The sequence below is a fragment of the Simochromis diagramma genome, unplaced genomic scaffold (genome assembly GCF_900408965.1).
Source record: "Simochromis diagramma unplaced genomic scaffold, fSimDia1.1 OVJJ01000611.1, whole genome shotgun sequence".
Lineage (NCBI taxonomy): Eukaryota > Metazoa > Chordata > Actinopteri > Cichliformes > Cichlidae > Simochromis > Simochromis diagramma.
Genome location: NW_024387175.1, coordinates 2,084,543 through 2,112,522, shown reverse-complemented (window position 1 = coordinate 2,112,522; position 27,980 = coordinate 2,084,543). Strand labels below are relative to the sequence as shown.

Here is a 27,980-nt window from a genome sequence, read left to right as displayed (position 1 = left end):
ATAATTTCAAATAAACATAAATGCATAATTGTTTTCTAATTCTTGTTGTTGTCAGGTGATGCAGTCGCTGCGATTTGCTCTGCAGCCAGCTGTGGTCGACATCTCAGTCACATGGGATTTACCAAAGGAAGTGTCTGTCACTGTCCTCTCTCCACCAATCACATCACTTTTCCAGGGTCAGAGGTCACTGATTTATGCCCAGCTCACTGGACAGGTAGGAGCAGCAGCCTCTCATGTTGTTTTGATGACAGTAATTAACGTGACTTCTAACACTGTAATTCTGTGTCAGAGCGCAGAGGCAGCAGAGGGCTGTGTGACGCTGAAGTACAGCCTGGCAGGTCATCCCTCTGAGAACCAGCTGCACTTCAGTCTCAGACCTGCAGAGGACGCTGGGTACAACATGTTTAATGTAGAGCACAGTGCTCTGTGGGTCATGACCATGAATTGAAACTAAATGCAGCTGGGATGTGTGGTTGGTAGGATGGAGAGGTGGAGCAGAATGGTTTCAGGTGCTGTGCCACTTGTGAAGAGCAGCACAGCTCTCTCTCCTCATGTAGTTGGTGCATGGCTGAAGGCGAGAGTTCAGGGTGTCACAAACTACTGGTTTTCTGATTGTCATGAGCTAACATCATCAAAGCTAAAGCAAAAAAGGCTTGAAATATTTACTCTGAACTTTTTCAAGATATCTTTATGGTTATAGATGTTCTAGCATATGCTCCAATGGAACCACTGTTTTGGGGGGAGATTTTAGTAAACGCCCTTTGACTGAGTGAATAACTTCCAGTATCCAACAAGATGAGAACAAATGTAAACATACGGCACTGTCAGAGGAGCTAATTGTTTTTTTTGTCAGATCACTGTATGATTCACTTGGTCCCCACCTGTCCATACAGAAAGATAACCTGAGTTGTTCCAGTCTGGACTAAACTGCAACTGAGGGACTGCTTTGACTGCATCAGATGCTGCCTTTTTACATGTTCCTCACTGTGTGACCCCAAAGAGGACACAGTGGTGTTAAAAACAGTAAAATGACTGGTAAACTAATATACTATAATAACACAGTATTAACAATGACAAGCATTCTGTGTGTTTTCCTTCTTGTCTGCAGACTAACAGTCCACAGGTTGGGTGCTCGGACTCTGATTCGTTCCCTGGAGATGGAGGAGAGAGAGCACAGAGGACAGCAAGGTGGAGGAGTGAAGGAGAAGGTGGTGCAGCTCAGTGTCCAATCAGGAGTGAGCAGTTCTTTCACTGCCTTCATTGCTGTCAACAAAGACAACGGAGAGGCAATCCAAGGACCTCTTGTCCAGAGAAATATTCCAACAGCCCGTGAGTTTTTTTTCATTGTCAGGGATTCTAACTAGGGATGCACCGATACCACTTTTTTGGAAACGAGTATGAGTACTTGCATTTCAGTACTCGCCGATACAGAGTACTTAATAAAAACATGATTTAAATTTGCAGGTAACAGCTTTAGTCCTATAATTTAACAAAAAACAAACAAACAAGGGACTAGTTTGGAATTAAGAACATTTATTTAAAATGAAAAGCATGTTGTATGCAACATATTACAGAATAAATAATTATAAAAAAACAAAATTTAATTTTCAATTTGTTCGTCTGTTTCTCTGTTTAGAAGTCTCACTAGCACAGTCACAGCTGGAATGACATCAGAGGCTAGTGCGTCGTAGCTGCTCACTTTTTTAGTTAGTTCCTCAAAGGGGGCGAGGATGGCAACAGTCTTCTCCATAAGAGCCCATTGGTGAGCGGTGAGATAGTCAGGGAGTTCGTGCACTCGCTTTTGCTCAATGGGGGACTAGAGCATGTAATACGTGCTGTTCCAGCGCGTCTGTACGTCCTGCTGCAGTCTCTTTATTGGCTGGTTGAGCTGTCCCTGAATGTCCTCGAGGCGGGAGTAGGCTAAGGCGGAATGTTTAAAATGCCCAACTATTTTCCGTCCCACTGCTATAGCATCAGCTATGCTCCTCTGTGCTAATAAGTGTGGGTAAATAAGCGTGGGTAAACTCTTTGTACTCGTTGTTGTGTTGGGATTTTAGCTGCTTGATTAAATTGCTTGTGTTAAATGCGCTACCTTTAGAGCCTCCTCTGGACAATTTTGCTGAGCACAATTTGCAGTCCGCCTTTGTTTTCGCGTCTTCGTTCACTTTGAAATAGTTCCACACAGCTGGTATGTCTCGCCTCGCTTTCTCCCCGCTCTGAGCTGCAGCCGGGGCCTGGGGGCGGGCACTCGGGGCCTGGGGGCGGGCACTCGGGGCCTGGGGGCGGGCACTCGGGGCCTGGGGGCGGGCACTCGGCGCCTGTGATTAACCCCTTACATGCCGCTCAAACATAGACAGGTCTCAGACCGTGGTATCGGTCCTTGGTATCGGGGGACTTTAGAAATGTATGAGTACTTTAGAAAATGTGGTATCGAGGCCGATACCCAATATCGGTATCGGTGCATCCCTAATTCTAACAGCCTAATTCTTTTACTGAATCAGAATAACAATGAGAAACCCCGTCCAGTTAATTTTTTTTTTTAAAAAGCAAAACTAAAACTGTCACCAACATCTGAAGCTAAAAATAGCTGAGCATCAACGAAAGGAATACTATTATGATGCTATGAGGAGAATATGAGAGTTAGTCCAAGGAACACCAAAGCGCAACTTATTGGTGAACAAGTTAAAGAAGCAGTAGATGCCTACGGGCTACTGTGTTCTCCACAGAGCATTAGAAAGTAAAAAGCTGAATGGAAGTACAACACACATCTGCCGGTCTATGATATCGCGTCTTTTTTCATCCTATATAGTGACAATGGATTGCTTTTTATCATCAGCAGCACATAGAACATCTAAGTACAAACCTGAATGAATGGCAGTGGAAACTATTTTTTTGCATGGAGGCATGCTTGTGTCTCTGAGATTTAATAGATTTATATTGTACATATAGGTGAGTGTGAATGACATCACCACAAAGGTAATGTAAAGTGCAGAGAGACACAGAAGGGCAGTGTGTTTTATAAAAATCAGCAATCAGCTTTCCTCTCTTCAGGAACTCTCTCTGCAGGAGGGGGAGATACAGGAGAGGTGGAGGAAGATCTCAGCCTGGGCGTCTATTGTCTTATGTAGTCTGGAAGATGAGTGGATGGTGGGGTGGGTGCAGTTTTCTCTGTGGTGGGGTTGGGTGGACTGTCCCGGGCTCTGTGAGGCCGGGAGGCACTGCTGCACTGGGCCCTGGTCTGGATGGGCCTGGGCCCCCTTCCCCTGGCGGGTCGCGGAGTATGGGGGTGCCTACTGGGGTCAGCGGGGGAGCTGGCCCCAGGGAGGGGTCACTTGCCCCTCCCTTCCTTCCCTCCCCATCTCCAGCTGCCTCCCTCTTCCCGCTCCACCACAACCACCCACACATGCAGGGCCTTGGAGTAGGGGTATGTCACCAGGGTGCAGAGGAGGCTTACCCCCCCCCTCTGTCCCCTTCTGGCTGCCTCTGCCTCAATTTTATCCCACAACTTAGACATTCACATTACTCACACTCTCATTACACATACATATAGGATCTTGGGGGTGGGCACGATACACGGAGTCCAAATTACCATCAGGGTGTACACCTCACCCCTGGCGTCGTTGCCCACCTCTCAATTTTGAATACACGTAGACATTGAGGGCTAGCAGGAGGGACTATGCGCTTACCTGCTGCTCTCTGGCAGGTAGATCCATGCCCTCCTGGGTTTTAAATGCACCTTAGAACACACATGCATCAACACTACAATGAGCAGGTGGAGGGAGGTTTGGAGTCTTCTCTCACCCCCGTTCTCTGCGACCCGCTGGAGCGGGGGGGCTAGTAGGAGGAGTTGGCCGTCCGACTGCGGTCTGGAGTGTGGGGCCTCCCTGCTGCTGCGGAGTCGGGGCGGTCTGCCTCCCCCCACCGCAGGGAAAAGGGTAACACCACCTGGGTCTGGGTGCAGTTCCCCCCTCCAGGGGCAAGGGTACCTAGACCCGGTTCGTAGAGTACGCTTGGGCAAGGCAAGTTTATTTGTATAGCACAATTCAACAACAAGGTGATTCAAAGTGCTTTACAGAGACATTAGAAACAAAAACAAATAAAAAGCATGATTTAAAATTGATTAAAACAAGCAAACAAACAAAACGGTATATAAAATCAAAACAGATACAATCAGAACAATAGATAAAATCAGTAGTTAATGTAAGTTTTGAAATTTAAGCTTAAAAGTGTGGATTTGGTGCTTTATTCAAATGCAGCTGAGAATAGGTGAGTCTTCAACCTGGATTTAAATAAACTGAGTGTTTCAGCTGATCTGAGGCTTTCTGGGAGTTTGTTCCAGATATAAGGAGCATAAAAGCTGAATGCAGCTTCTCCGTGTCTGGTTCTGACTCTGGGAACTGATAAAAGACCGGATCCAGATGACTTGAGGGATCTGGAAGGTTCATACTGGGTCAGGAGGTCACTGATGTATTTTGGTCCTAAACCATTCAGAGCTTTATAGACCAGCATTAGAACTTTAAAGTCTATCCTCTGACGGACAGGCAGCCAGTGTAAAGACCTCAGAGCTGGACTGATGTGGTCCACTTTTTTGGTCTTAGTGAGGACTCGAGCAGCAGAGTTCTGAATGAGCTGTAGATGTCTGACTGATTTTTTTAGGTAGACCTGTAAAGATGCTGTTACAGTAATCAAGCCTACTAAAGATGAATGCATGGACTAGTTTTTCCAGGTCCTGTTGAGACATCAGATCTTTTATCCTTGAAATATTCTTGAGGTGATAGTAAGCTGACTTTGTTATTGTCTTAATGTGTTTTTCTAAGTTTAGGTCTGCATCCATCACTACACCCAAATTTCTCGCCTGGTTTGTGGTTTTTAAGATGTATAGATTGAAGTTCTCTGGTGACCTGTAATCGTTTTTCTTTGGCGCCAAAGACTATTACCTCAGTTTTGTTTTTGTTTAGCTGGAGAAAATTGTGGCACAGCCAGTCATTAATTTCCTCAATGCATTTACCAAGGGCCTGTACAGGGCCTCGGTCTCCTGGTGACATTGTGATATATATTTGTGTGTCATCTGCATAACTATGATAGTTTATTTTGTTGTTCTTTATAATCTGTGCCAGTGGGAGCATGTAAATGTTAAACAGAAGGGGTCCCAAGATGGAACCTTGGGGAACTCCACATGTGATACTTGTCTGCTCAGATGTGAAGCTACCTATTGATACAAAGTATTTCCTGTTTTCTAAGTATGTTTTGAACCAGTTTAGTACAGTTCCTGAAAGACCTGCCCAGTTCTCCAGTCGTTTGAGTAATATGTTGTGGTCAACTGTATCAAATGCTGCACTGAGATCCAGTAAAACTAAGACTGACATTTTTCCACTGTCTGTATTCAGACATATGTCATTAGACACTTTTGTCAGAGCGGTTTCAGTGCTGTGGTTCTGTCTAAAACCTGACTGGAAGGCATCGTAGCAGTTATTCTGTTTTAAGAAGTAATTGAGCTGTTGAGAAACTGCTTTTTCAATGATCTTACTTAAAAATGGGAGATTTGAGATCGGCCTGTAGTTGTTCATTTGTGTCTTGTCAAGATTGTCCTTTTTTCAGTATAGGTTTGATTACAGCAGTTTTTAGTGGTTCTGGAAACACGCCTGATATTAAAGAAAAGTTGACGATCTGTAACAGGTCTGACTCCAAAGTCTTTGAGACCTTTTTGAAAAAACTTGTTGGCAGGACATCTAAACAGCAGGAGGAGGAGTTCAGTTGACCTAAGATGTCCTCCAGGTCTTTGCTGTTAATAGGGTGAAACTGTTTCATGGTGTTTAAACAGTTTTTCGGTGGACACAGTACATATCCTGGATCTGCTGTTGATGTACCAATTGCTTGTCTAATCTTTTGGATTTTTTTCTGTGAAGAATTTGGCAAAGTCATTGCAGGCCATGGTTGAATGAAGTTCAGCTGCCACTGGCACAGGAGGGTTTGTTAGCCTGTCAACTGTAGAAAATAAGACCCGAGCATTATGGCTGTTTTTAGTGATGATGTCAGAGAAGTAGGGGAGTGTGATCGTGTGTACAGCGTCTCTTTATGTCTGTCTCCACGTTGGTTGAGTGTGGAGTAAGTGCATATGAGAGCATGAGGGTGGGAATGGATGTTTGTGTCTGTGTGTGCCTGTATGTCTGTGTCTATATGTCAGGTTGGGTATCAGACGCCACCTCTCTGGGGACATCTCAGGCTCTCCAAGGTTTGGAGGCCTATCTCCCCCCACCACCACTTCCCCTGCCAGTGGCGGACTCCCTCAGACATCGGTGCGTTGGTGGTTCTTTGTGTCTGGGGGTGGGCGTCCAGGTACACACCGGCTCACTCCTTGGCAGCCGCTTATCGGGGCCTGGAGCCTGGGGCTCGCTCGGGCCACTTCGGAGGTGGGGTGCCCCCGGCCTCTCGGCCTGGGGCTCGGTCACTCAGGCACAGCTGGCTGCCGGCGGAGCTCACGGGCGCGTCACTGCAACCCCCCCTGGCTTCTGCTCCGCGGCTGCTGAGTGAGCCCTCATCTGGGACTCTCCTCAGCTCTTTCTGGGACAGTGGCGCGGCTGCCCCTCTGTTGGTCTTCCTTGGTCTCTTGTGTTCTGGGGGCCTCTAGATGTCTGGAGTTTTGATCTCCTCCATACCTGCTTCATGCCCTGGAGGACGGGGCTGTGGCCCCCCCACACCCTCTAGCAGATCATTGCATGAAGGAACCTTTTAAAAAAAACAAGCGCGTCCATGCTCACAGGTGTACACACGGGTGATCACACCCACAAACTACACCCTTTTTGGCTCCTACCTCAAAGCACACTGTGTTCTGTTGATCTTACGTGCTGCACAATAATGTTTAATATTTAGTATTTACTGTCATATTCCCATATATCATTGTGATGTTGTTTATTCAGATGTAGCCATTCTTGTATTTTGCTTGTTTACATTATTGTATTTTGCACAACTCTGTTGCTTGTGAAGCTCGCACACAAGAATTTCACTCACATGTGCTGTACCAATGTACCTGCACATGTGATGTGACAAAAAAAGTGATTTGATTTGATTTTGATTTATTCTATTACTCTTGTTCTCTTCTGCTTGTTTTCTTTTTTCTTTCTCAACAGGTGATCCAGGTGATCGATAGATGCATTTGTTTTGTTTTTTTGTTGTTTTTTTCTTTTTCTGCCCATTCTGTTGGGTTTTGTTTTTTGCCCTTCTCCCCTGTCCCTCTTCTCAGCTGTTTCTCTTTCCCTCTTTCTTTCTCCCCTTCTTTCCTCCAGTCAAGTCTGTCCCGTATTCAGCAAGTGAAAATAAAATAAACAATAAAAGGTGAATCAAATGGACCATTATGGCAAGGCTGGGATGGTCAATTTGGTAAAGTAAATCCATTGGGCATCTTTCTTTGCCTTTAGACAATAATTCTGATGGCAAAAGAGCCAAACGGGACAGGCAAAAGGGGGAAGAAAAAAAAAAAAAAAAAATCAGCAATCTTTTTTTAAATTAGGTTTTTATTATTTAGAATTTTATTAAAAAGATCTTGATGCATGCTTAGTCATCCAGATAAAGAAATCCCAGAAAGCTCATTGACCTCATACTGCAGGTGATACCCAGCAGAAGCTACGCAAAGTCTGTAGGGTTCAAAGAAGACACATAAACATGGTGTACCTTTTAAGACCCACTATCTGTATGATCAAGTCAGCCTCATAGTTTCTGGCTTTGGTCTTCAACAAATTGTTAGTCAGCCCTAAACACCACAGCCACACCACATCCAGAACTCCTTGGATTTTGTTTAAGGTGAAAGATGTCATTATGGATTCGCATACAAGGGTCAGTACTACAGGAAGAAACATGGGTTCCCCACTTTCACCCACTGCAGCCCATTTTTATCTTGAGGAAGTGTAAAAGAAGTGTCTGTCATTCTACCCTGGAACACCACTGGGCCATTGGTATAGGTGTGTGGGTGACATCTGGCTGAAAATCAAATCTTAGGGCAGCTAGCCTTAGACTGAGATTTCCAACTGTAAAGACTGGGACCCAACACACTGTTACTGGGACCACTTTCAGGAGTGTTTTATTGAAGTTGCACACATGGTTTTTACAGTTCGGCACCCCGTCCACCAACTTTCCAGTTGGCTTCTCTGGTCTCCGGCTTCACTATAAAAAGGAAAAGCCTCGTTAGGACAATCATCACCACCTGTCCCTCCAGCCTTCCTGGCACCGCCGCCTTGAGCTCACTGCCCCACCCCTCCCCTGCAGCTGCAGCTGAGCCACAGGCCACACCTCTGCCACACCATCAGTAATGGGGGACTTTTAAAAATGGATGTGTACCATAACCCATCGCATATGGATCAGTATTTATTTAGGCAGATGAAGAAGAGAGTGTTGACAAATGATGACAAAAAAAGTGCCAGGATTATTCTACATAGTTAAAGATCATATAAAGCACTCAAAATTAATATTATAGATGGAAAAGTATAAACAGACATGCATGGTGAACAACATTGATTCTGTTTCTGCCCACCATCTTGGATGTGTTAAAGGGTTCATTCACAAAGTTCAGGTTAACAATGAAGTAAAACTGAGGCATCTGCTACTCAGCATATGCAAAGAGGTGTCAGCTGAACTGAAACATCTGCTCCAAGCAGGCATTATTGTACCAGTGGACACATCTGAATGGCTGAGTCCTCTAGTGGTGGCAAGAAAACATAAGGGCGACTTGAGTCTTTGCGTGGATCTGGGGGAGCCTTATAAAAGCGTAATAATGGACCCATTAAAGAAGAACACAATGAATGTTTGCATGCTTTTCTCAGGCCTCTGAAGGATGTTGGTCCGCAGATCTATTCCAGTAAAAGTTCATTCGGGCAGACGCATATTCCATTCCTGGGACGTCATTTCAAAGAAGGGCTTGTGTCCTCACCCAGTCCACCTGACTGCCATCTCTGAAGCTCCTGCACCAAAGGACATGGCTGCACTTTACTCCTTCCTAGGTCGTGGTTCAGCAAATTTTTGCCGAACAGCACAAGAGTAGTTGATCCACTTGAGAGCTTATTTGAACAAACTAGAATGAACCGATGCAGCATATGAAAGCTTCATTAAGCTGAAAGCAATGCTCCTCTTGGACCTCTTGTACAGAGAAATCTTCCAACACCCTGTGAGGGTTTTTTTTTTTTTTTTTTAAGCAAACACTAAAAGTGTTACCCACAGCTCTGAAGATAAAGATCACTGATCATAAATAAAAGGAATATTATCATGATTAGGACAACATCAGAGATGGTTCAAAGCACATTTCTAATGCATATGTCAGTAGCATTAGAAAGTTAAAAAGATCAATGGTAGTACAAGATACATCTATGCATGTCTATAGTGCAGAGCTGCACCGCCAAAGTCTGTTGCCAGGGAAACTCTATAAATACTAACCTGTCCTGAACTCATACTTTATCTCCTTTTTTCATCTTACAGCTTCATTAGTTTGCTGTTCAAAATCCTATGTTACATATAAACTGTGTGTGTGCATGGAGGTGTGCTTGTGTCCCTGAGATTTAACACATTTAAACATCTACCTGAGTGTGAGTGAAATCAGCACAATGAAAATGCTAAGAGCAAAAAAGCATAAGAGTGTACTGTGTTATACTATTACAGTCAGCAGGTTTTTGTTTTATTTTGCATATAAATTTTTTGATATAGTGAAGAGCAGAATATACTAGAGTCAGCTCAATGAGTCCTTAAAAGGGACGGCAGTTAAACAAAACGTGAGATTTACTACTAAACACATGATTCAAGGAATCAAAATAAACTGAGGGGAAAAAAACTAAATACTGTTGAACAATAGAACTAGGTAATCTGACAAATCTGACCCCAAAAAAGTGTAATGAGCAAGTGGTGTAAATACTGCAGTGACCAATTAGAGATGAGAGAACTGTGAAAGGGAAAAAGTCTTGAAATGACACGGACTGAAAAGAGGAAGCTCTAAAACCCAATTGTAATATTTGCCTTTGTGTTATATCACCAAAATAACATCAACTTAGTGCTGTTATACTTCAAATACCAGAAAAATCTGACTTTCTTTTTTTTTTTTTGGCTTGACTTCATTGTAGGCATCAAGAGTGGTCCATTGCCCATAAGTAAGTAAAATTTGAATGACAAATCAACACACACACATACACAGCTATGCAAATGAAGGCACAGAAACAAAATATTTCTGTTTTAACTTGAAGTTTTATATATTAAATATTGTATGTAGTGTAGCTGCAGTACTTGCCTTGGTAGACAGGATGTATGCTACATCAGTAAATGAAGAAAATCAGGTTCGTTCAACATTTTGCAACATTTATAATTTAATTGAACATATTTACATTTTACATTTTTGTTATGAGTTTTGTGGCACAGCATAATATCAGAATCCAGTATTTTAGATTATTTATTGTATACTACGAGTGTGCAACAAAAAGTGGGAGTAGAAGAAAAATTTGCATTATGTGTCAAAACTTTGATTACACTTATTCATAGAAGGATTTGACTGTGTTTACTACTTCCTACATTTACAACATTCAGGACTTCAGAGCTATAAAATAACACAAATAAGATTATGATATGTCAAAAGTCCAAATAACTGAAATTGTGTTTTACATTTTATGTAAACTATTTTGCTTTTATTAGTTGGGGACATTATCTCCACTTGCCTTCTTAATGTATTTGGGAATATAATTTCTGAATGAGTTACAGGTCCTCGCAGGATGTAAAAACTAGACTGCTAAGATAAACCTAAAATACTGTTTGTAATATTTGTGTTGTATTTATATATCACCACAGTAATATTAAAAATCTGTACTTTTGTTGTTATTTTAGCAAATTCTTGTTAAATGTTTTAACCCTAATTTATTTTTTTTAACTCTTGACTTCACAGTTGGGGCCTTCCTGAAGTTTAGTTGGTGGGGTAAGTATACGTAAAAGCTGGATGGCAGAACAGCACATATGTTTAAAAATAAATGTAAACAAACCAACACATTTCTCTTTGAATTTTATTTGAAATGTTGAAAGTAAAATGCTTCGTCTGTCTTTCTTCGTTTGCCATCATTAACATATTAACAGAGAGTATCTTAAAGTGGTGGGGCATGGTCTGCGGTGCCGTGCAGGGAGGGCGGACGCACCTGCACGGCATCCTTAATCACACCCGCCTAGTTATAAACACAGGGACTCAGGGGTTGGTGTGTGTTGTGGTGTGACAAATATTGAATAAAATGGCTCAAACCTATGATCCCTGGACCCGCCATGTCTCATTCACACCACATGGTGACTGAAGAAGGTTGAACTTTTACAACATTTTGATATATTCAGAATATTATTGAACACCACATAGACTTGAAAGACTACTTATAATGAACTGTAAGGTACTGCAGTAAAATCAGAATCCAGTAGCTTCATTTATATTTTGTTTTCAAATCATCTCGTCTTAACTGCTAAATCAAACATGTGGCAGATAGTGCTTGACGCAGGATGGACAAGTAATTGGAAAAGAACTAACATGAAAAAGCTTAAGACTAGAAAACAATGGAAATAGACAATTGTGCAAATCGCGGATGGTGAGCAACTGGTAGAAATACTTCAGCAACCAATCAGAGAACAGGATGCAGGCGAAGTCAGTCCATTAATTGTTCTCTTTAACAAATTGTTATGAAATATTTTGACTCCCTTTTCTTTCTTTCTTTTTTGTTTTTACTTCAGTTGGTGATCTTCTGCATAAAAGTAAGTAAAAAATTAAATGGCAGAACCAGAGGCGGAGCCAGACATTTGAAACACCCGGGGCTTAGCCCAAAAGGGTAGTATGCATGTGGGATTTTCTTTTTTTCCCTTGGGGGGGGGGGTAGAAATGACTGAAAGATTAATTGGCTCTGTTTTGAGTTTTGTTCAAAAAACAACGACTTCATATAGGGAAAAATATATATCACATGTGCAGGACACCTTAAACTAGTTTTTTAATTAAGCAGCAAGGCAGAACAAAATCAGGGCTGTATCAAGACACGAGGACTAAACCCCAATTCAACCAGACCCAGAACTGATCCAGAATTAAAACAGGACTACAACAGTTCAAAATCAGGACTACTTGGGATTTAACCAAGACAGAACCAGAATCGGAACTAGATGATAGTAGCACTAAAAATCATCATAGACTTGCACTACATTTATTTTTTAATTTTACCAAAGTACAATATTTAGATTGAGAAAAGTTTATATAATTATTTAGCCTTGTTGTGCAAACAAGCTGCATAACTTAATAAATATAGAATTTGAAAAATAGTAAACCTAAAAAGAAACACTAGGTACGAGATACATGAGGACCTGTGATACGGTGATACTTTTGGCAAACGACCATTTGACTAACATGTGTGTCTCACCTGCTCTTGTTCATCTCTGTTCTGTCCTCATTCTCCATCTCCCTCTCTGTTCCTCTCTCTCTCTTTGTGCTGACAATCATCAAATATACAGATATTTACAAACTCTTCAGATAAAAACACTTTTTTAATTGTAACATCAAATCAGACTAAATGTTTATTTTTTTTTTAGATTGATAAATATAAAAAAACATATTTGTTAACTTTAAGAGTAAAGAGAGAAACTATCTGTATTTCTTAATTGCAAATGGCACCAAATTGTATTCAAAATTGAGCCACACTTATGGAGCTCCACAGTTCTTTTCCTGGTGTTTTGGTTGACATCTCTTGATTTTCCCATGTCAAAGAAACAGGCTCTGTGTTTTGCCTTATATGCATCCACAGCTGTGCCACCAATTTACTCACATGGACTCTACTAACCTATCAGAAGCTTCTTCAGCTCAGAATGGAATCGTCTGGAGTTTCTTATTAATTAACAATAAACTTAGTGTATATGTACTCCTACATTTGATGAAAGTGATAAAAAACAGAGAGCTCTGTCTCTCTTTATTCTGACATTTAACTAATTCAAAATATATTTCAATATTTAAATCTAAAACAAAAGTTTACTCTAAATTGATGTTGTACAGTAAAAATGTTTTATGTTTTATCCCTAAAGTGTATGTAAATATCTGGTTACAAATGTGAATATCCTGCTATGTACTGAAATCCCTCTTGTTTTGCATAGAAATATACTGAACAACATACAAAGCATAATATATAAAATAACATTTACCTGAGTTTTTTCTTTGAAAGAACCCTCTAATGTCCATTCTTATGTTTCAGTACATTACTGAAACAGATTTAGTCGGGGAGGGTAAGAACTGAAAATATGAAATAAACACACGTAAGCTAAGACTCTAAAAAAAAATAGCATTTGTTCGGTTTTTCATTTCGCCATTTGTTGATTCACTTGAAGAGCAAGTAACGTAATATTGGTCAAGTGATCAGTTTGATATCAATCTTTCGTGATTCACCGTCATATTTACATTATTTGTACAGTACGAATGATTTGCTTTGGTACCTGCTCAAACTTAAGCTCTCCTTAGTATGGCTGGCTCCGTTTCTCCCAACAGCGCACTCACGGGTAGCAGCTGCCCCGCCCCCTCGCTCAGTCGCTTAGTGCCTGAGCTCGGATCATACCAATATCAGGGGGGATTCACGCACAGTCGTAAATTCCCACAGTGTGCACTATGTGCTTCGAATATTGTGTGTACTTTTTGTTTTATACAGTTGTCAGCCAGGCATCTAACTATGAAAAAATTACACTCCAAAATACCCCGGGCTTCTGACAAAACAACCCGGGCTTAAGCCCAGTAAGCCACCCCCACGCTCCGCCCCTGGGCAGAACAACATATCTTCATGCATTTTCAAAAACACAGACGCAAACAAACACATTTCTGTTTTAACACTGGACCAGTGCTCTTTATCCTCTCAACGATACTTGAGTGTGCTTGGGAGTTTGCCTAACCAATCTACATGTTGTTTGTGGACTGAAAATAAAAAAAGAGTATACATATATATTAGGGGTGCAACGATATTCGTATCGATATTGAACCGTTCGATACAGTGCTTTCGGTTCGGTACGCATATGTATCGAACAATACAGCATTTGTAATTTATTTTATCAATTTTCCTTCTGACGATGCTGTCTGTGTTGAGCGCTCAGTGAATCTGTGTTCGACTACTCCGCCTAGGCTGCACTGTCCAGCGCAGATCCACTGAGCGCTCAACACAGACAGCATAGTCAGAAGGAAGAGCGCAGGGCAAGCTAGCGAGACAGAAGTTAAGCTCTCCAAATTGAACCTCATTCAGATCTGGCGTTTGGAATTATTTTGGTTTTCATGTGACGTATGACCCTGAAGGTAAGCGAGTCATGGACTAAAGTAAAACAGTATGTTGGATGTGCCATGCAATGCTCAATTACATTGGTGTGAACTAGTGTGTTAGCGCAGTTAGCTCGTTAACGTGTTGGCCGTCTAGCCTTTTATTTTGGAAAGAGCCATTTCTCTGTAATAAACTCTCTTTTCCAAAGATGAGTGATTCCTCAATCAGATACAGGGCTTGCAATATTGCTAGCCCGATGTCCCGGGGCTAGCGATTTTTTTCAGTCGGGCTACCAAAATCTATCTCTTCCCTGCCCGTCAGGCTATTGTAGGAAAAATATATGTCAATGCTTTTGCATTCTTTCAGAAATGTAGCTGGGTAATTATGTCATTGGCATCGGTGAGCCACTGTCAATATGTGACATATTGAAGTCGCGTTTGAATTTGCGCTTGTTTTTTTTGCTTTCACTTTGCAATCGTGTGAACTGTGTATAGAGAGCGACAGCACTGATCTGTGAGTGATGATAATTTGTGCACCAATTCCTCTGACATCGTCTTATTAATCGTTAGCTTACTATGCAAACATGACAAGTGAAATCTCCCGCAGCTTAAACATGTGAGAGGTTGATCGCGCAGAGAATCGCTGAGCTTATGTGAGTGCGTGTAAAAGCATTTTAGTTCTGCTGAGCCAAATAAGACAGGTCAGGGTGAAGAAGTGACAGCCAAAGAAAAGCTTACCACAAAACGGAGAAGTTATGACAAATCAGACTATAAGGCAAAAAGAAAGTGCAGCTTTATGGTTTCATGGACAAAAGAATTTCTGTGGCTGCAATATGACGAGCTAAATAACCAGGGCTGCACATAAGTGGTCCGCAGGTGCGCAGCATTCGCTGTCAAAATAAAAAACACGCACAAGGGTTAGGGTTAATTTTAAAAACTGTACTTTTGAGTTAAAATATATATTTATAATTTTAATAAATGACAAATTAAAAATGCATGAACATTTTTTTGTATCGAAAAAATATCGAACCGTGACATCAAAGTATCGAACCGAACCGAACCGTGAATTTTGTGTATCGTTGCACCCCTAATATATATGTATATATGTATACTTTTTTTTTTTTTGAAACCATGAATTTTAATTTCTGGGTGAGGATACAGTTCCAACATTAATATTCAAAGTTGTATCTTTTTGTGATTTTAATTATAGTTTTAAATGACTCACTCGTTTTAAACACTTGCAATGTGCTCTAAGTCAGTGTGTAAAAAGTTGCATTTTTAAAAACTTTACATTTTAACAATGTTAGGTTTATATTGTTGTCATTTATGCTTAGAAATATTTAACCATATATGCTTAGAGGTGTATAATCGATTGTGTAGTGATAGGATGTGCGATCCCTAGGAGTCTGCAAAGGCTTTGTGTGCATTCCAGAGTGTTCTGGCATTCACACCCACATCCTGGGAGCATGGGAGAGGTCGTACCTTCTCTTGTTTTATGGTAGGATAAACGTAGCTATGTCAGTTTTAGTCTAAGTGCCTTTCGTTTAGATGAACTGCTGAACTTCCAGACCAGCAAGTTTAGGGAAGTCTTAATCGGTCTTCTAAACCCCCCCCCCCCCCCCAACACACACACACACACACACACACACACACACACACACACACACATATACTTACACAACGCACAGGCAAGGTACTCTTTGTGTGTATGTATACGTCGTATGTTAATACGCCTATGCATATTCATGTAACCTCAATAAAAGAGCAGTGTTACGGGGGAGCAGATGAGAGACGCTGGGGTCAAGCGAAGGAACGGCGTTTGTCCAGTTCTCTCCCGTGCTCGAGAAACATAAAGAACTTTGCCTACTCGTGTCTTGCTTTGCTGTGTAATTAAATTGTCCTTAACGTTTCAGCGAATATGTTTATGCTACAAACCTATCATACAAGTTCAAAATAATAAAGATTTGTTGTAATGTCTTTATTTCTTCTCTTTTTTTAATCTAGAACGTTTTTCCTCAGAAGCCCAGCAGTGTGTTATGGCTTCACAAGGTAAGTGAAACACTAAACAGAAAAGAAACAAAGATGTGTTTTGTGTAAATACAGTAAGCGACAGTGGAAACATTTTTACAGAAACCTCTGCACTAACCTTCCATCCCCCAAAAATGCTGCAACTCACACCTGGATGACTGCACTGAGAACATCACAATAGTTTTGATTTTTGAGTGGATGGGTTTTAGCTGTTCTCCAGCCCACTGTCACTCCAGATACACGACTGTGGCGTGGTCAACATACTTTACCTTGAAGATATTGTGAGGAATGCGAGGGTAAGCTATGGTCATTTTAACCCCTAAAAAACCAGCCACAGGAGTGCCTCGTGTAAGAATGAGAATTTCAGAGCAAAGCATCTTTTGTATTTCCATGCTGCAGTCATCTTGCATGGACACATACGGCAGAGTCCATTTGGACAAAAGAATGTTGAGTCTACAGAAATAACCCCACGCTTTCTCTGCAGTCATTTACCTTAACTGAGACAGATTTAATCACAGAGTGATTATGCAGTGCCTCTGGGGAAAAATACCTCACTATATTTATTAAAGTGCAAAAAGATGGATGCGATTTCAGTAATAAGCCGTTAATAGTGTAGTTTAAGACAGACGACAGTCACAATATATAAAAATCAAGGACAAGGCACTCTATATATCAATACATTTTTGAAGTTGAGCAAATTATTATTCTATATTCTAACTACTGCATGTAGAAATTGTTACAGCAATCTTGAGAATATGTGACATATACAATAAACTACAACAGCAAATGAGCAATGTTGAGCTGTTAAGCTGCTGGTGGTAGCAGTTAATTCTACTTTATGCCTTTTTTGACAGAAGATCCACTTTTCTCCTGCTGAATAATTTATTAGTCTAATATTCTAATAAGATGAGAACTCTTTATTGTCACTGCACAGTCATACATAGTACAGTAGTACAATGAAATTGGAAAACTGTCCTACGTCGGCACTACGTATAACACAACACACAATACGACACATCACAACGCAACACAAACAACACAGTATAATAAATTAGTAATAAAACAAATGAAGAATAAGTGTATGTGTATTGAACACTGTTATTATTGCACATTAATTATTATTGCACCTTCTTATAAATATAAATATTATTATTGTTATTGTTTTAAACATTGTTCCCCCCCCCAAAAAAAAAAGTCCAGGGAGGTAGCCAATCAGGTCAGCTATTTGCATTGATCAGGGCTATTGCCCTGTTGTAAAAGCTGTCCTTGAGTCTATTTGTTCGGGACCTCAGCAGCCTGAACCTCCTGCCAGACGGCAGCAGCTTAAACACCCGGTGTCCTCGGTGTTTACAGTCCCGTAGGATGCTGCGTGCCCTCTTGAGACAGCGAGTGCTGTACAGGTCCTTCAGGGAGGGAAGAGGATGTCCAATGATTTTTTGGGCTATATTGATGACCCTCTGGAGTGCCTTTCTGTGTGCTGTGGTGCAGCTGGAGAACCACACACCGATGCAATATGTCAGCACACTTTCAGTGGAGCAGCGGTAGAAGACGGTCAGCAGCTCCTTCTTCAGGTCCATTTTTCTGAGGATTCTCAGAAAGTGGAGATGCTGTTGGGCCTTCTTTAAAACCGCAGAGGTGTTAGAGCTCCATTGGAGGCCTGTGTCTATGCGCACACCCAGAAACTTGAAACTGGAGACCCTTTCCACGCACTCCCCGTTGATGCTGACAGGCTGCAGCTCAGACTTCCTCCTTCTGAAGTCGACTTTTGTCTTGGTGGTATTGAGGTCCAGGTTGTTATCTACACACAGGTTGTTAACTATTAGTCTGTCCGGGAGTATCGTATTGAAAGCAGAGCTAAAGTCAACAAAAAGCAGCCTGGCGTAACGGCCCTGCACTTCCAGGTGAGAGATGGTGGTGTGGAGCGTTGTAGCAATGGCATCTTCAGTTGATCTGTTAGCTCTGTATGCGAACTGGAGCGGGTCGAGTGTGGGTGGCAGGCAGGACATGATGTGACGTCGGACCAGTTTCTCAAAGCACTTCATTATAACAGGTGTTAGAGCAACTGGTCGGTAGTCGTTGAGGCTGCTAATGTTAGAACGCTTTGGCAGTGGGACAATTGTGGCTGACTTTAGGCACGGCGGGATGCCGGACTGGGACAGTCAAGTGTTGAAGATCTTAGTGAAGACCCCAGCCAGTTGGTCTGCACGCTCTTTTAGGACCCTTAATAATAAAACAATAATAATAAAATAATAAAATGGATAAAAGTGAGGATTTACTGTTATTAAGTTTTCTTTGCTTTAGTGTCTTCTGACCTCTTGGATTTAGCAAATTGGAGACATATTTTTATTATAAAGCATGAGAACAAGACCTTATATAACATCATTTCGTCAGTATTCATCTGATTAAAATCCGACTAACTTCCGCCTGTTCAATTCATAAAGTCTAATGCTGGGGTGTGTGGTGTTGTCAGTTTTAAGGCTGTTGTAAATACACAATTTGTCACATGAATTGCTTTGGTAATTATATTTAACGTTACATTTTTGACAGATATTCAAATTAATCAAATAAGACGTTATTTATAACAGTTTAAGGTGTAATGGTTTGTGCATTGGTTAGTCATATACACTTTATGTTGTCTCATCTAGCACCATAATCAGGTTTTGTTTTTATTGCATCTTAGATTTTCCAGCTGCTGTGCCTGAGCAGCCACCCAGAGACCCTTTGCTGCAGTTAGTCTCCCTGCAGGAGGCGTCTGGCTGCTGGCTGCTTGATCCAGCTCTGGCTGCTGCACTGGGACAGACCAACGAGGAGGTGGAAAAGTCAAAGCCTGAAAAGGTGGGCTGTTGCTTTGGCTGTTGAAATAGTAACACAAATGTAAAATACTGTATAACAAATTCCATAGCATGATCTGAATGAAAACTAGAATTACAACACAACAGAAAACAAATGGAAATAAAGTCAGACTAACTGTAGGCCTTCTTGCTGCATGAAAATAAGCATCTGTATATCAGACACTCACACTGTAACAGTTCCAGACTTCAACCGTCCCTTTTCCATTCACGCCGATGCATGTGACATTGGTCTTGGGGCAGTGTTGATGCAAAAGGATGACAAGGGTCGTGAGTATGTTGTGGCTTTTGCTAGTCGCGCCCTTCACAAAGCTGAACTCCCCTACTGCACTTCAGAGAAGGAGTGCCTTGCTGTGATATGGGCTCTGGAACACTTCCACCCATATGTTGAAGGTGTTCATGTTACTATCTTCACTGACCACAACAGTCTCAGGTGGCTCATGTCTTGTCAAAACCCAACGGGCCGACTCGCCCGCTGGTCACTTCATTTGCAGGACTTTGATTTCACAATAGTGCACAAACCTGGTGCACAAAACAAAGTTCCCGACGCACTGTCACGCAACCCTTTGCCTCTGACCTGTGACAGGCCGACTGAACTTTTACCAGATCTCTGAGAGCCTCCCTGCAGGAAGCTCACAACCACGCCAAAGCAGCTCTGGACTATAGCCATGACAGACAAAAATGTTACTATGACTTAGGGCTGCACGATTTTGCATAAAATGAGAATCACGATTTTTTTGCTTAGAATTGAGATCACGATTCTCTCACGATTTTCTTTTCCAGTATAAATATTTATTGCACTTATTAACTGCACATCAACTTCGTAACAGTTGAGACTGAACATAAAAACAATAAATAAACATAAAAACAACAAATGTCTCATGTTTTGTTGTTGCCGCAAAATGTTGTACTGCTTGAAATTCCGTCTCCACCGTTGCTCGACACTGCGTGTATAGAGCAGGTAGTGCAACAATAGAAAAATAGTTGCGGGACGGCACTGTGTAGCGTTTGTCTAGGGTGTTGATCATTTTCCTAAATCCCTCGTTTTGCACAGTGTTGATGGGAGCCATATCTTTGGTCAGGTGATAAGGAATAGCCTCTAATTTCTTTGTGCCTGCGGGAGTTCGACGGGTATAGGGAAGCGCTGTATAAGGTTCCCGTTATTGATGTTTGGGTGGCTGACGGGGACGGATTTTCTCCTGTCACTTTCTCGTCATCCCTGACGTGCTCTCCGTTGTTTTTTCCCTGCTAATTTTAGCATCACACGGCACAGCCAGTGTTGCCAACTCCTCAGTAAGGAAAATTGCTATTGGCTGTCCTAAAAGTCGCTAGAAGTCGCTAAATGACGTCATCGCCTAATTTGCATAATTGGTCATGCTAATCTAATTGTACCTATGCTGTTGGAGAGAGAAATAATATCGTGGAAGAGACATAAAGTAATTAAAAAACGTCCTAAATGCATTTAGAGTTTATTTAGAACTACAAATTAAATTTCTTTTAGCAATTATTGTTTTTTTAATGTCACAATTCCAACCCTGCTCCTTTACCCGGGCTTGGACCGGCAAAAGTGACCCGAAATAGGCACTCTGGTGGAGTTACTTTGTGTGTGTGTGTGTTTATAAGTAGTTTTAAACCTTGTGATCCACAAAACAGCATAAGAGTAAAAGAGTAAAAGAAGAACTGACTGCGTTACAGCACCCGCTGCTTGTTGAGAGTAAAAGCGATACGCGCTTTCACGTCTTTTTTAGCGACTTTTTCTCAAAAAAAAAGTCGCTAAGGGGTCTGAAAACTCGCTAAATATAGCGACAAAGTCGCTAAGTTGGCAACACTGGGCACAGCTTCTGTATCATGTGGTATAAGGCTCCGCCCTTGTCATTTGTTGAGCAGGAAGAGTGAGCGCTTGTTTTCATGCAGATTATGTCCCGGATCAAAATGCGGTACAATCGTCTTCGTCTTTTTTTTTTTTTTTTTTAAATCGTTGTCATTTGGAAATGAGATCGCACATAAGTATGAATCGAGATCGCGATTTTCTAACGATTAATCGTGCAGCCCTACTATGACTTGAGACATCGACATGCCACGTTTCGTGTTGGTGACCTTGTGAGAGTTAAGACGCACCCCAGGTCAGACGCTCAGTCTAACTTTACTGCTAAACTTGCACCACTGTTTGAGGGACCATTGTGTGTATCTCAGAGACTCAGTGATGTTAATTACAAGCTCACTTGGGTGGATGCAGGTGTTTATCATGTTGTGAACATGCAACCGTTCCATACCTGGGACTCTCTCACTTCCAAAGAACATTTTGTTTCATCGCCTGCTGGGAGAGAGACCGCAGGGGATCTGAACTCTGACTCTCAGACCCACCCTGGCCGCCCTGCAGACACTGACATTGACTTTGAGCCATTCCCCTTTGATTTACCGGACATTGACTCTTCTTCTGGTGTGGGAGCTGTTTCAGACAGTCTTTCACCCAGATCTGTCCAGCACCCAGCTGCTGGTGGACATTATAATCTCAGGGCCAGACGTTGCCCCAGAGTTACGTCTGGCTGGAGCAACAAAAGATGGACTCATGATTTTCACACAACCAGGCTTGATCTGAAGTGAAATGTTTTGGTTAAACCTGTTTGATGCTGTCTTGTTGCATTGTTATTTTGAGTCGTGATATGTAGATGTTTCTGTTTGCTCTACTTAATCCAGTTTTATGGCTCTTTAGTGCATTAAGGTTCGTTCTTGGCATTTACTTAAAAAAAAAAAAAAGTGAAAAAAAACTAAGAAAACTGATTTTCCACTGTACATATTCGTCTTATTTTCACCAATTTCATTTTTAAATGGTCTTTTGCCCTGTGTGTGTGCACCAATCTTAGCTGTAACCTCTATGTGTAGGGTACTGTTAGGTGTGGTGTGTGCTTTTTCAGCTGTGTACGACTGAGGACAGTCTTTTTCTCACCAGGGGGGACTATGTAACAGTTGCTATTGTAATGCAGTGTATGACCACATGGCGACGCCTCCTGTCTCATGACTGGTGTGTCACCCCCTTTTTGTTAGTCTTCGCACTCCTCCTGTAATGGCTGCTCCCGTGTGTACGCGGACTAGTGTGCTCTTTAGTAATGTGTGGCACTTTTATTTTTGATATTGTAAATAAATGAGTACTTTTTGGAAAGTCAGAAGCTATTGCTCATTCGCTATCCACCTGCACACCTCCGCGGCTGGCTTCATCTCCACCGCACGTTACAACACTCATGAGCAACCACTGAGCTGCACTAAAGTCTGATATTGTCCAGTAACCACAAAGCAGCAGAAATCATTTTCATCATCAGAAATTCTTAAAGTATATCACTGTCTTATTTTACATTTATATTATTTGCAGAAATTAAGATGATAATTTTCATGTTTCCTGTTTGATCTGATTGTCTTTCACTTGATGAATTAGGCCAGCAGTGAAGTGTGGGCCACCATCCTGGCTCTGATCTGGCTTCATGGTTTCAAGATGGATGCAAAGGATGAGTGGGAGCTTCTGGCTGTGAAGGCTGCCTCATGGCTCCAAGCTCACAAAGGTAGTAATCATCACAATGAAAATAAAATGCTATAGTCAGCTTTTCCCCCCCATATCAATTTCTATAATCATTGTGTGTTTTGTGTTTTTAGCACCGTGTGTGTCAGAGTGTGTGGATGCTGGAAATGTCCTGCTGCGTTGCAGCGTGAAGAAAGAAGCTCTGGGACTCTGAGGGTTTTCTTAAAGTGACCTCACCTTCAGCACTGTTAAGCAGAAGGATACTGACTTACACTATACTGTGTTGCTTTCTTTAGTCTGACCCTTTAATTGTTATAACATACCATAATAACATACCATAATAACATACCATAATAGACCCATTTCTGTAATATACTCACATATCTATATTATTGCTAATATATATTGTAATATATCTATATCACTAAAGCACTTCTGGATGGATGCAAACTGCATTTCGTTGCCCTGTACCTGTGCATGTGCAATGACAATAAAGTTGAATTCTATTCTATTCTATAAAATCATTATTTTCCTTAAATCCAAATTGGTATTTAACATTGGATTAAACACTGTAACACGTGTCTGCAGAATTATCTGAATACTCCAAATACACTTTCTGACATCTACTGTAGAAGCTCAATCAGAAGGTGTGTTCATTCTTTCTCTTCCACTAGATGTGATTGACTTGTTTCATTGTCACTAACATAACCTCCTGTCAAATGTTGCTGACTCAACAATAATAAAACACATGATTTGGTAACACAGACTTGGTTCTATGCATTAAAGTCTTCAATTCAATTCAATTTTATTTATATAGCACCAAATCACAAAAACAGTTGCCTCAAGGGGCTTTAAATTGTACAGTAGATTGTACAATAATACGATCTACTGTACAATTTAAAGGAGAGTTTCAGTATGTGTTTTTCTGGATGAACATTTCATTTTCTCTTTAAATGGTGGCATTTAGAGGTGAACTCGTCACTTGGTCTTGTAGCCAGTTACTTCTGAATTGTTCTTTGTCTGGTCTCTCACCTAGGACTCATTTGCTCCTGCAAATTCCCCCACCACGATACTGTAGTGATTCATCGAGGGTGATAGATAAAAATCTGTATATCTGGTTGTAAATGCTACTTTGGAGTGTGAGCTTCTGGTTGCAAAGGCTGAGTGTATAAAATGGAAGTAAACACAAAAGTAAGTGTTCAGTTTGTGATGGTTATGCTGAGTTGCTACAGTTGGTCAGCTAAGATTAATGCCTGTTTAATTGTGTGTGTGTGTGTGTGTGTGTGTGTGTGTGTGTGTGTGTGTGTGTGTGTGTGTGTGTGTGTAAACAGATTTACTACATCATTGCATCATCCTAGTGCCTGTACAGGGAGTGCAGAATTATTAGGCAAGTTGTATTTTTGAGGAATAATTTTATTATTGAACAACAACCATGTTCTCAATGAACCCAAAAAAACTCATTAATATCAAAGCTGAATGTTTTTGGAAGTAGTTTTTAGTTTGTTTTTAGTTTTAGCTATTTTAGGGGGATATCTGTGTGTGCAGGTGACTATTACTGTGCATAATTATTAGGCAACTTAACAAAAAATGTCATTAGTTTTTCTTCTTTTATACCCTTTCTTGCCAGCCACGCTGTGGAGTACTTGGACGCGTGTGATGGAGCATTGTCCTGCATGAAAATCATGTTTTTCTTGAAGGATGCAGACTTCTTCCTGTACCACTGCTTGAAGAAGGTGTCTTCCAGAAACTGGCAGTAGGACTGGGAGTTGAGCTTGACTCCATCCTCAACCCGAAAAGGCCCCACAAGCTCATCTTTGATGATACCAGCCCAAACCAGTACTCCACCTCCACCTTGCTGGCGTCTGAGTCGGACTGGAGCTCTGCCCTTTACCAATCCAGCCACGGGCCCATCCATCTGGCCCATCAAGACTCACTCTCATTTCATCAGTCCATAAAACCTTAGAAAAACCAGTCTTGAGATATTTCTTGGCCCAGTCTTGACGTTTCAGCTTGTGTGTCTTGTTCAGTGGTGGTCGTCTTTCAGCCTTTCTTACCTTGGCCATGTCTCTGAGTATTGCACACCTTGTGCTTTTGGGCACTCCAGTGATGTTGCAGCTCTGAAATATGGCCAAACTGGTGGCAAGTGGCATCTTGGCAGCTGCACGCTTGACTTTTCTCAGTTCATGGGCAGTTATTTTGCGCCTTGGTTTTTCCACACGCTTCTTGCGACCCTGTTGACTATTTTGAATGAAACGCTTGATTGTTCAATGATCACGCTTCAGAAGCTTTGCAATTTTGAGACTGCTGCATCCCTCTGCAAGATATCTCACTATTTTTGACTTTTCTGAGCCTGTCAAGTCCTTCTTTTGACCCATTTTGCCAAAGGAAAGGAAGTTGCCTAATAATTATGCACACCTGATATAGGGTGTTGATGTCATTAGACCACACCCCTTCTCATTACAGAGATGCACATCACCTAATATGCTTAATTGGTAGTAGGCTTTCGAGCCTATACAGCTTGGAGTAAGACAACATGCATGAAGAGGATGATGTGGACAAAATACTCATTTGCCTAATAATTCTGCACTCCCTGTATACAGACAGTTTATTAAAGGGCATCTGAAGTCATGCTTCATATTCCATATAATGAAGCAACTGACATGTGGTCTCTGGGGCTGGTAGCTGTTACAGGGGTGCCACTCTACCCTGGGAATATGGACTATGGCGTTTTGAAATTCATCATACATACTCAGGGTCAGCCATCAGATTATATACTAGACTCTGGCATGAGAACTGAATATTATTTCATAAAAGACAACTAGAGCGAACAGTGCTGGACATTTAAGACTGGAAAGACAATTTCAATACGAGACAGGATTCTAATCCCAGGAAACTCGATATATAAAAACCTCAGCGCCTTGATGACCTGAACAGGTTAGAATGGGAACTGAAAGTGGCCAACATTTATTTATCAGCTAATTAAACAGATGTTGGCTTTGGATGCTGAGGCTGAAGAAGTCACTTGGATTTGTGATGAAATGTTTCTCCCACTGGAAATGCTACTTCCACAGGAACAGAATCAACTTTTTGGGATTCTGTGCTTAAGTACAGATACTAGTGCTCAAAATACTCCAGTAAAGGTTGAGGTAATGATCCAACTTCTTTATTCAAGTAAAACCGAAAAAGCAGAGGCTCTAAAATGTACTAAAAGTAAGAAAATAAAAAAGTAGGTCTTTGGGGGACATTTCTACCACTTATTTTTCTCCAAAGCTAAGTGAGCCTTGTGCTATATTAATGTAATAATAAAATCATATAAATTAATGGGATTACTTCAGCTTAACTTCAGTCTAAATTCACTCAAGTTAAAAAAACAAACAAAACAAAAACACTGAAGCTATTCTGTTATACCTGTATGCAAAAAATACACTGCACCCAAAATATTTCTGTCACGGTCTGTGTTGGCAGACCGTGGGGATGTGGGGAAAGGAGGACCCAGTCGCGGTACTCTGCGATGCAAACAGTGCACTTTATTTACAGTGTATGGTACAAAACAACAGTAAATCCCCGTGCTTTCCCTGACTCCCGTGTCGTGTCTCTCCGTGAACAGTCCGTGTCTCAGTGCTCTCCGCTCCCATGTCTCAGCACTCCTCGTGCTGGCTGCTGTCTGGCGCTCCACACTTCTCGTGGGGACACAATAGACGCAGCCGTCAGGACACATATAACCGCGGGCATACACACACTAACTCAGCTCAACAGGACGACTAACGTGGAGTCTCATGGAATGATCCCACGTTGGTGGGAGCTCCAAGACTCTCTTAAGTAGCTCCCCCGACGAGGCCTCATCAGCAGCAGGTGCGTGGCTTCGGGTGTGGCCAGTCCCCTAGCGGGGTCACACCCACCATGCCTGAAGGCGCCTGTAAACAAGGGTTCAGATACACCTGCACCCATACACACACACACACACACACACACACATTCATATCTACAAGGACGGAGAAGAGGGGGCAACAAAACACCAAAAATACATATAATATAACCGGTCCATGACTGCCCAGGGATCCTGGGTCGCTCAGACCCAGAACCCTGACAATTTCATAGTTCAGCAATACTGATCAATCTAATAAACTTAAACCTACTCCATCCTCCCTATTCTTGTATTTTAAAGAGAAGCAACCTAACCAATAGGGTTAAAAAACTCCCAGCAAAAAAAAAACAACATAGGGAACCCCCCACCCTCCACCTCATGATGCTTAATCGACGTTTTACTTTAATTTGATGCAGTGTGAAAAAAATGCACAGAAATCAATTATCTTTCAAGAATAATTAAATAGATTCAACATCTTTATTCAACAGAATTGCAGACTGCACTGATGGTATCTTCCCAAAGTACTATAGCTTACTAGGGTACATTAGACTTAATAGTTACTATATACAGTAATGGACTTCTATGCATTTTACATCAGATCAAAACTTTGGGTGTAAGATTCAGATAATTAATTATTAAAAGCAACACATTTTAAATGAGAATAAGAAAGAAAAGTATGTCTTTGTGCCCCCTTTTCCCTGTTAATGCCCTATCTGCCCCCCTGGCTAAACTTTGCTAGATCCGCCCCTGCACGGTTACCAACCGTCAGCTGCCTAGAAAAAGATCCTGGTGTAGAAAGTAATATTAAATAAATTCTAACAACAGCTTATCAAGCTTAAACGTGCTGCTGTTGTTCAGCCACTGGTTTCCTCTTTTGGGCGCGAAGTGGGCGATAAACAAACAAGAGAGACGGACTCGCGACAGAAAAACCGATCAGCTGATAATTGATCAGTTTCACGATTGAAGTAGCAACAGGAGAAGGACGGAGAGAGAAGAGGTAGTCGCTCCATATATCGGTTGTTAAGCTTAACGTGGGAATGCTTTACAAACATTCAGAGATGAACTTACACACTTGCTTTACTTCTCTCTGGGATCACTTCCTCATAGATGAAATGCTGGATTGGTAGTGAGGCTACAAATACACACAGCTGCTCTATCACGTGACACACTGCTCCGACGTGCTACGGTTATGAGCCGAGTTACGCCGTGTTGCAAGTTTTGTGAGGTGCTTTTTTGATATTTAATGGATCGGATTACATTTTTTTATTTCTCTCCGATATCCGATCCAGTAATTTACGTCAGTATCGGACCGATACGTAATATCGGATCGGTCCATCTCTACTTCTTACACACACACACACACACACACACACACACACACACACACACACAACTCATTACAAGTGTATAAAAGTTTGAGTTGTCTGAAAAACTAAAGAAAGAAAAACACAAAAACGTTACAATACAAAA

At 41.5% G+C, this 27,980-nt stretch overlaps 2 protein-coding genes across 4 annotated transcripts in view; both read left to right on the top strand.

Moving 5' to 3' along the window:
- Positions 1–27,980, top strand: part of LOC120744937 (von Willebrand factor A domain-containing protein 5A-like) — a 174,737-nt gene that overhangs the window by 13,021 nt on the left and 133,736 nt on the right. The window lies entirely within an intron of this gene.
- LOC120744947 (von Willebrand factor A domain-containing protein 5A-like) lies at positions 922–23,072 on the top strand. The gene is made up of 9 exons (XM_040049539.1): positions 922–1,329; positions 2,810–2,851; positions 10,098–10,124; positions 10,907–10,936; positions 11,725–11,745; positions 16,262–16,306; positions 18,966–19,120; positions 22,565–22,688; positions 22,780–23,072. The coding sequence occupies exons 1-9, from the start codon at positions 1,029–1,031 to the stop codon at positions 22,857–22,859; spliced, it is 825 nt and encodes a 274-aa protein (XP_039905473.1). The 5' UTR covers positions 922–1,028; the 3' UTR covers positions 22,860–23,072.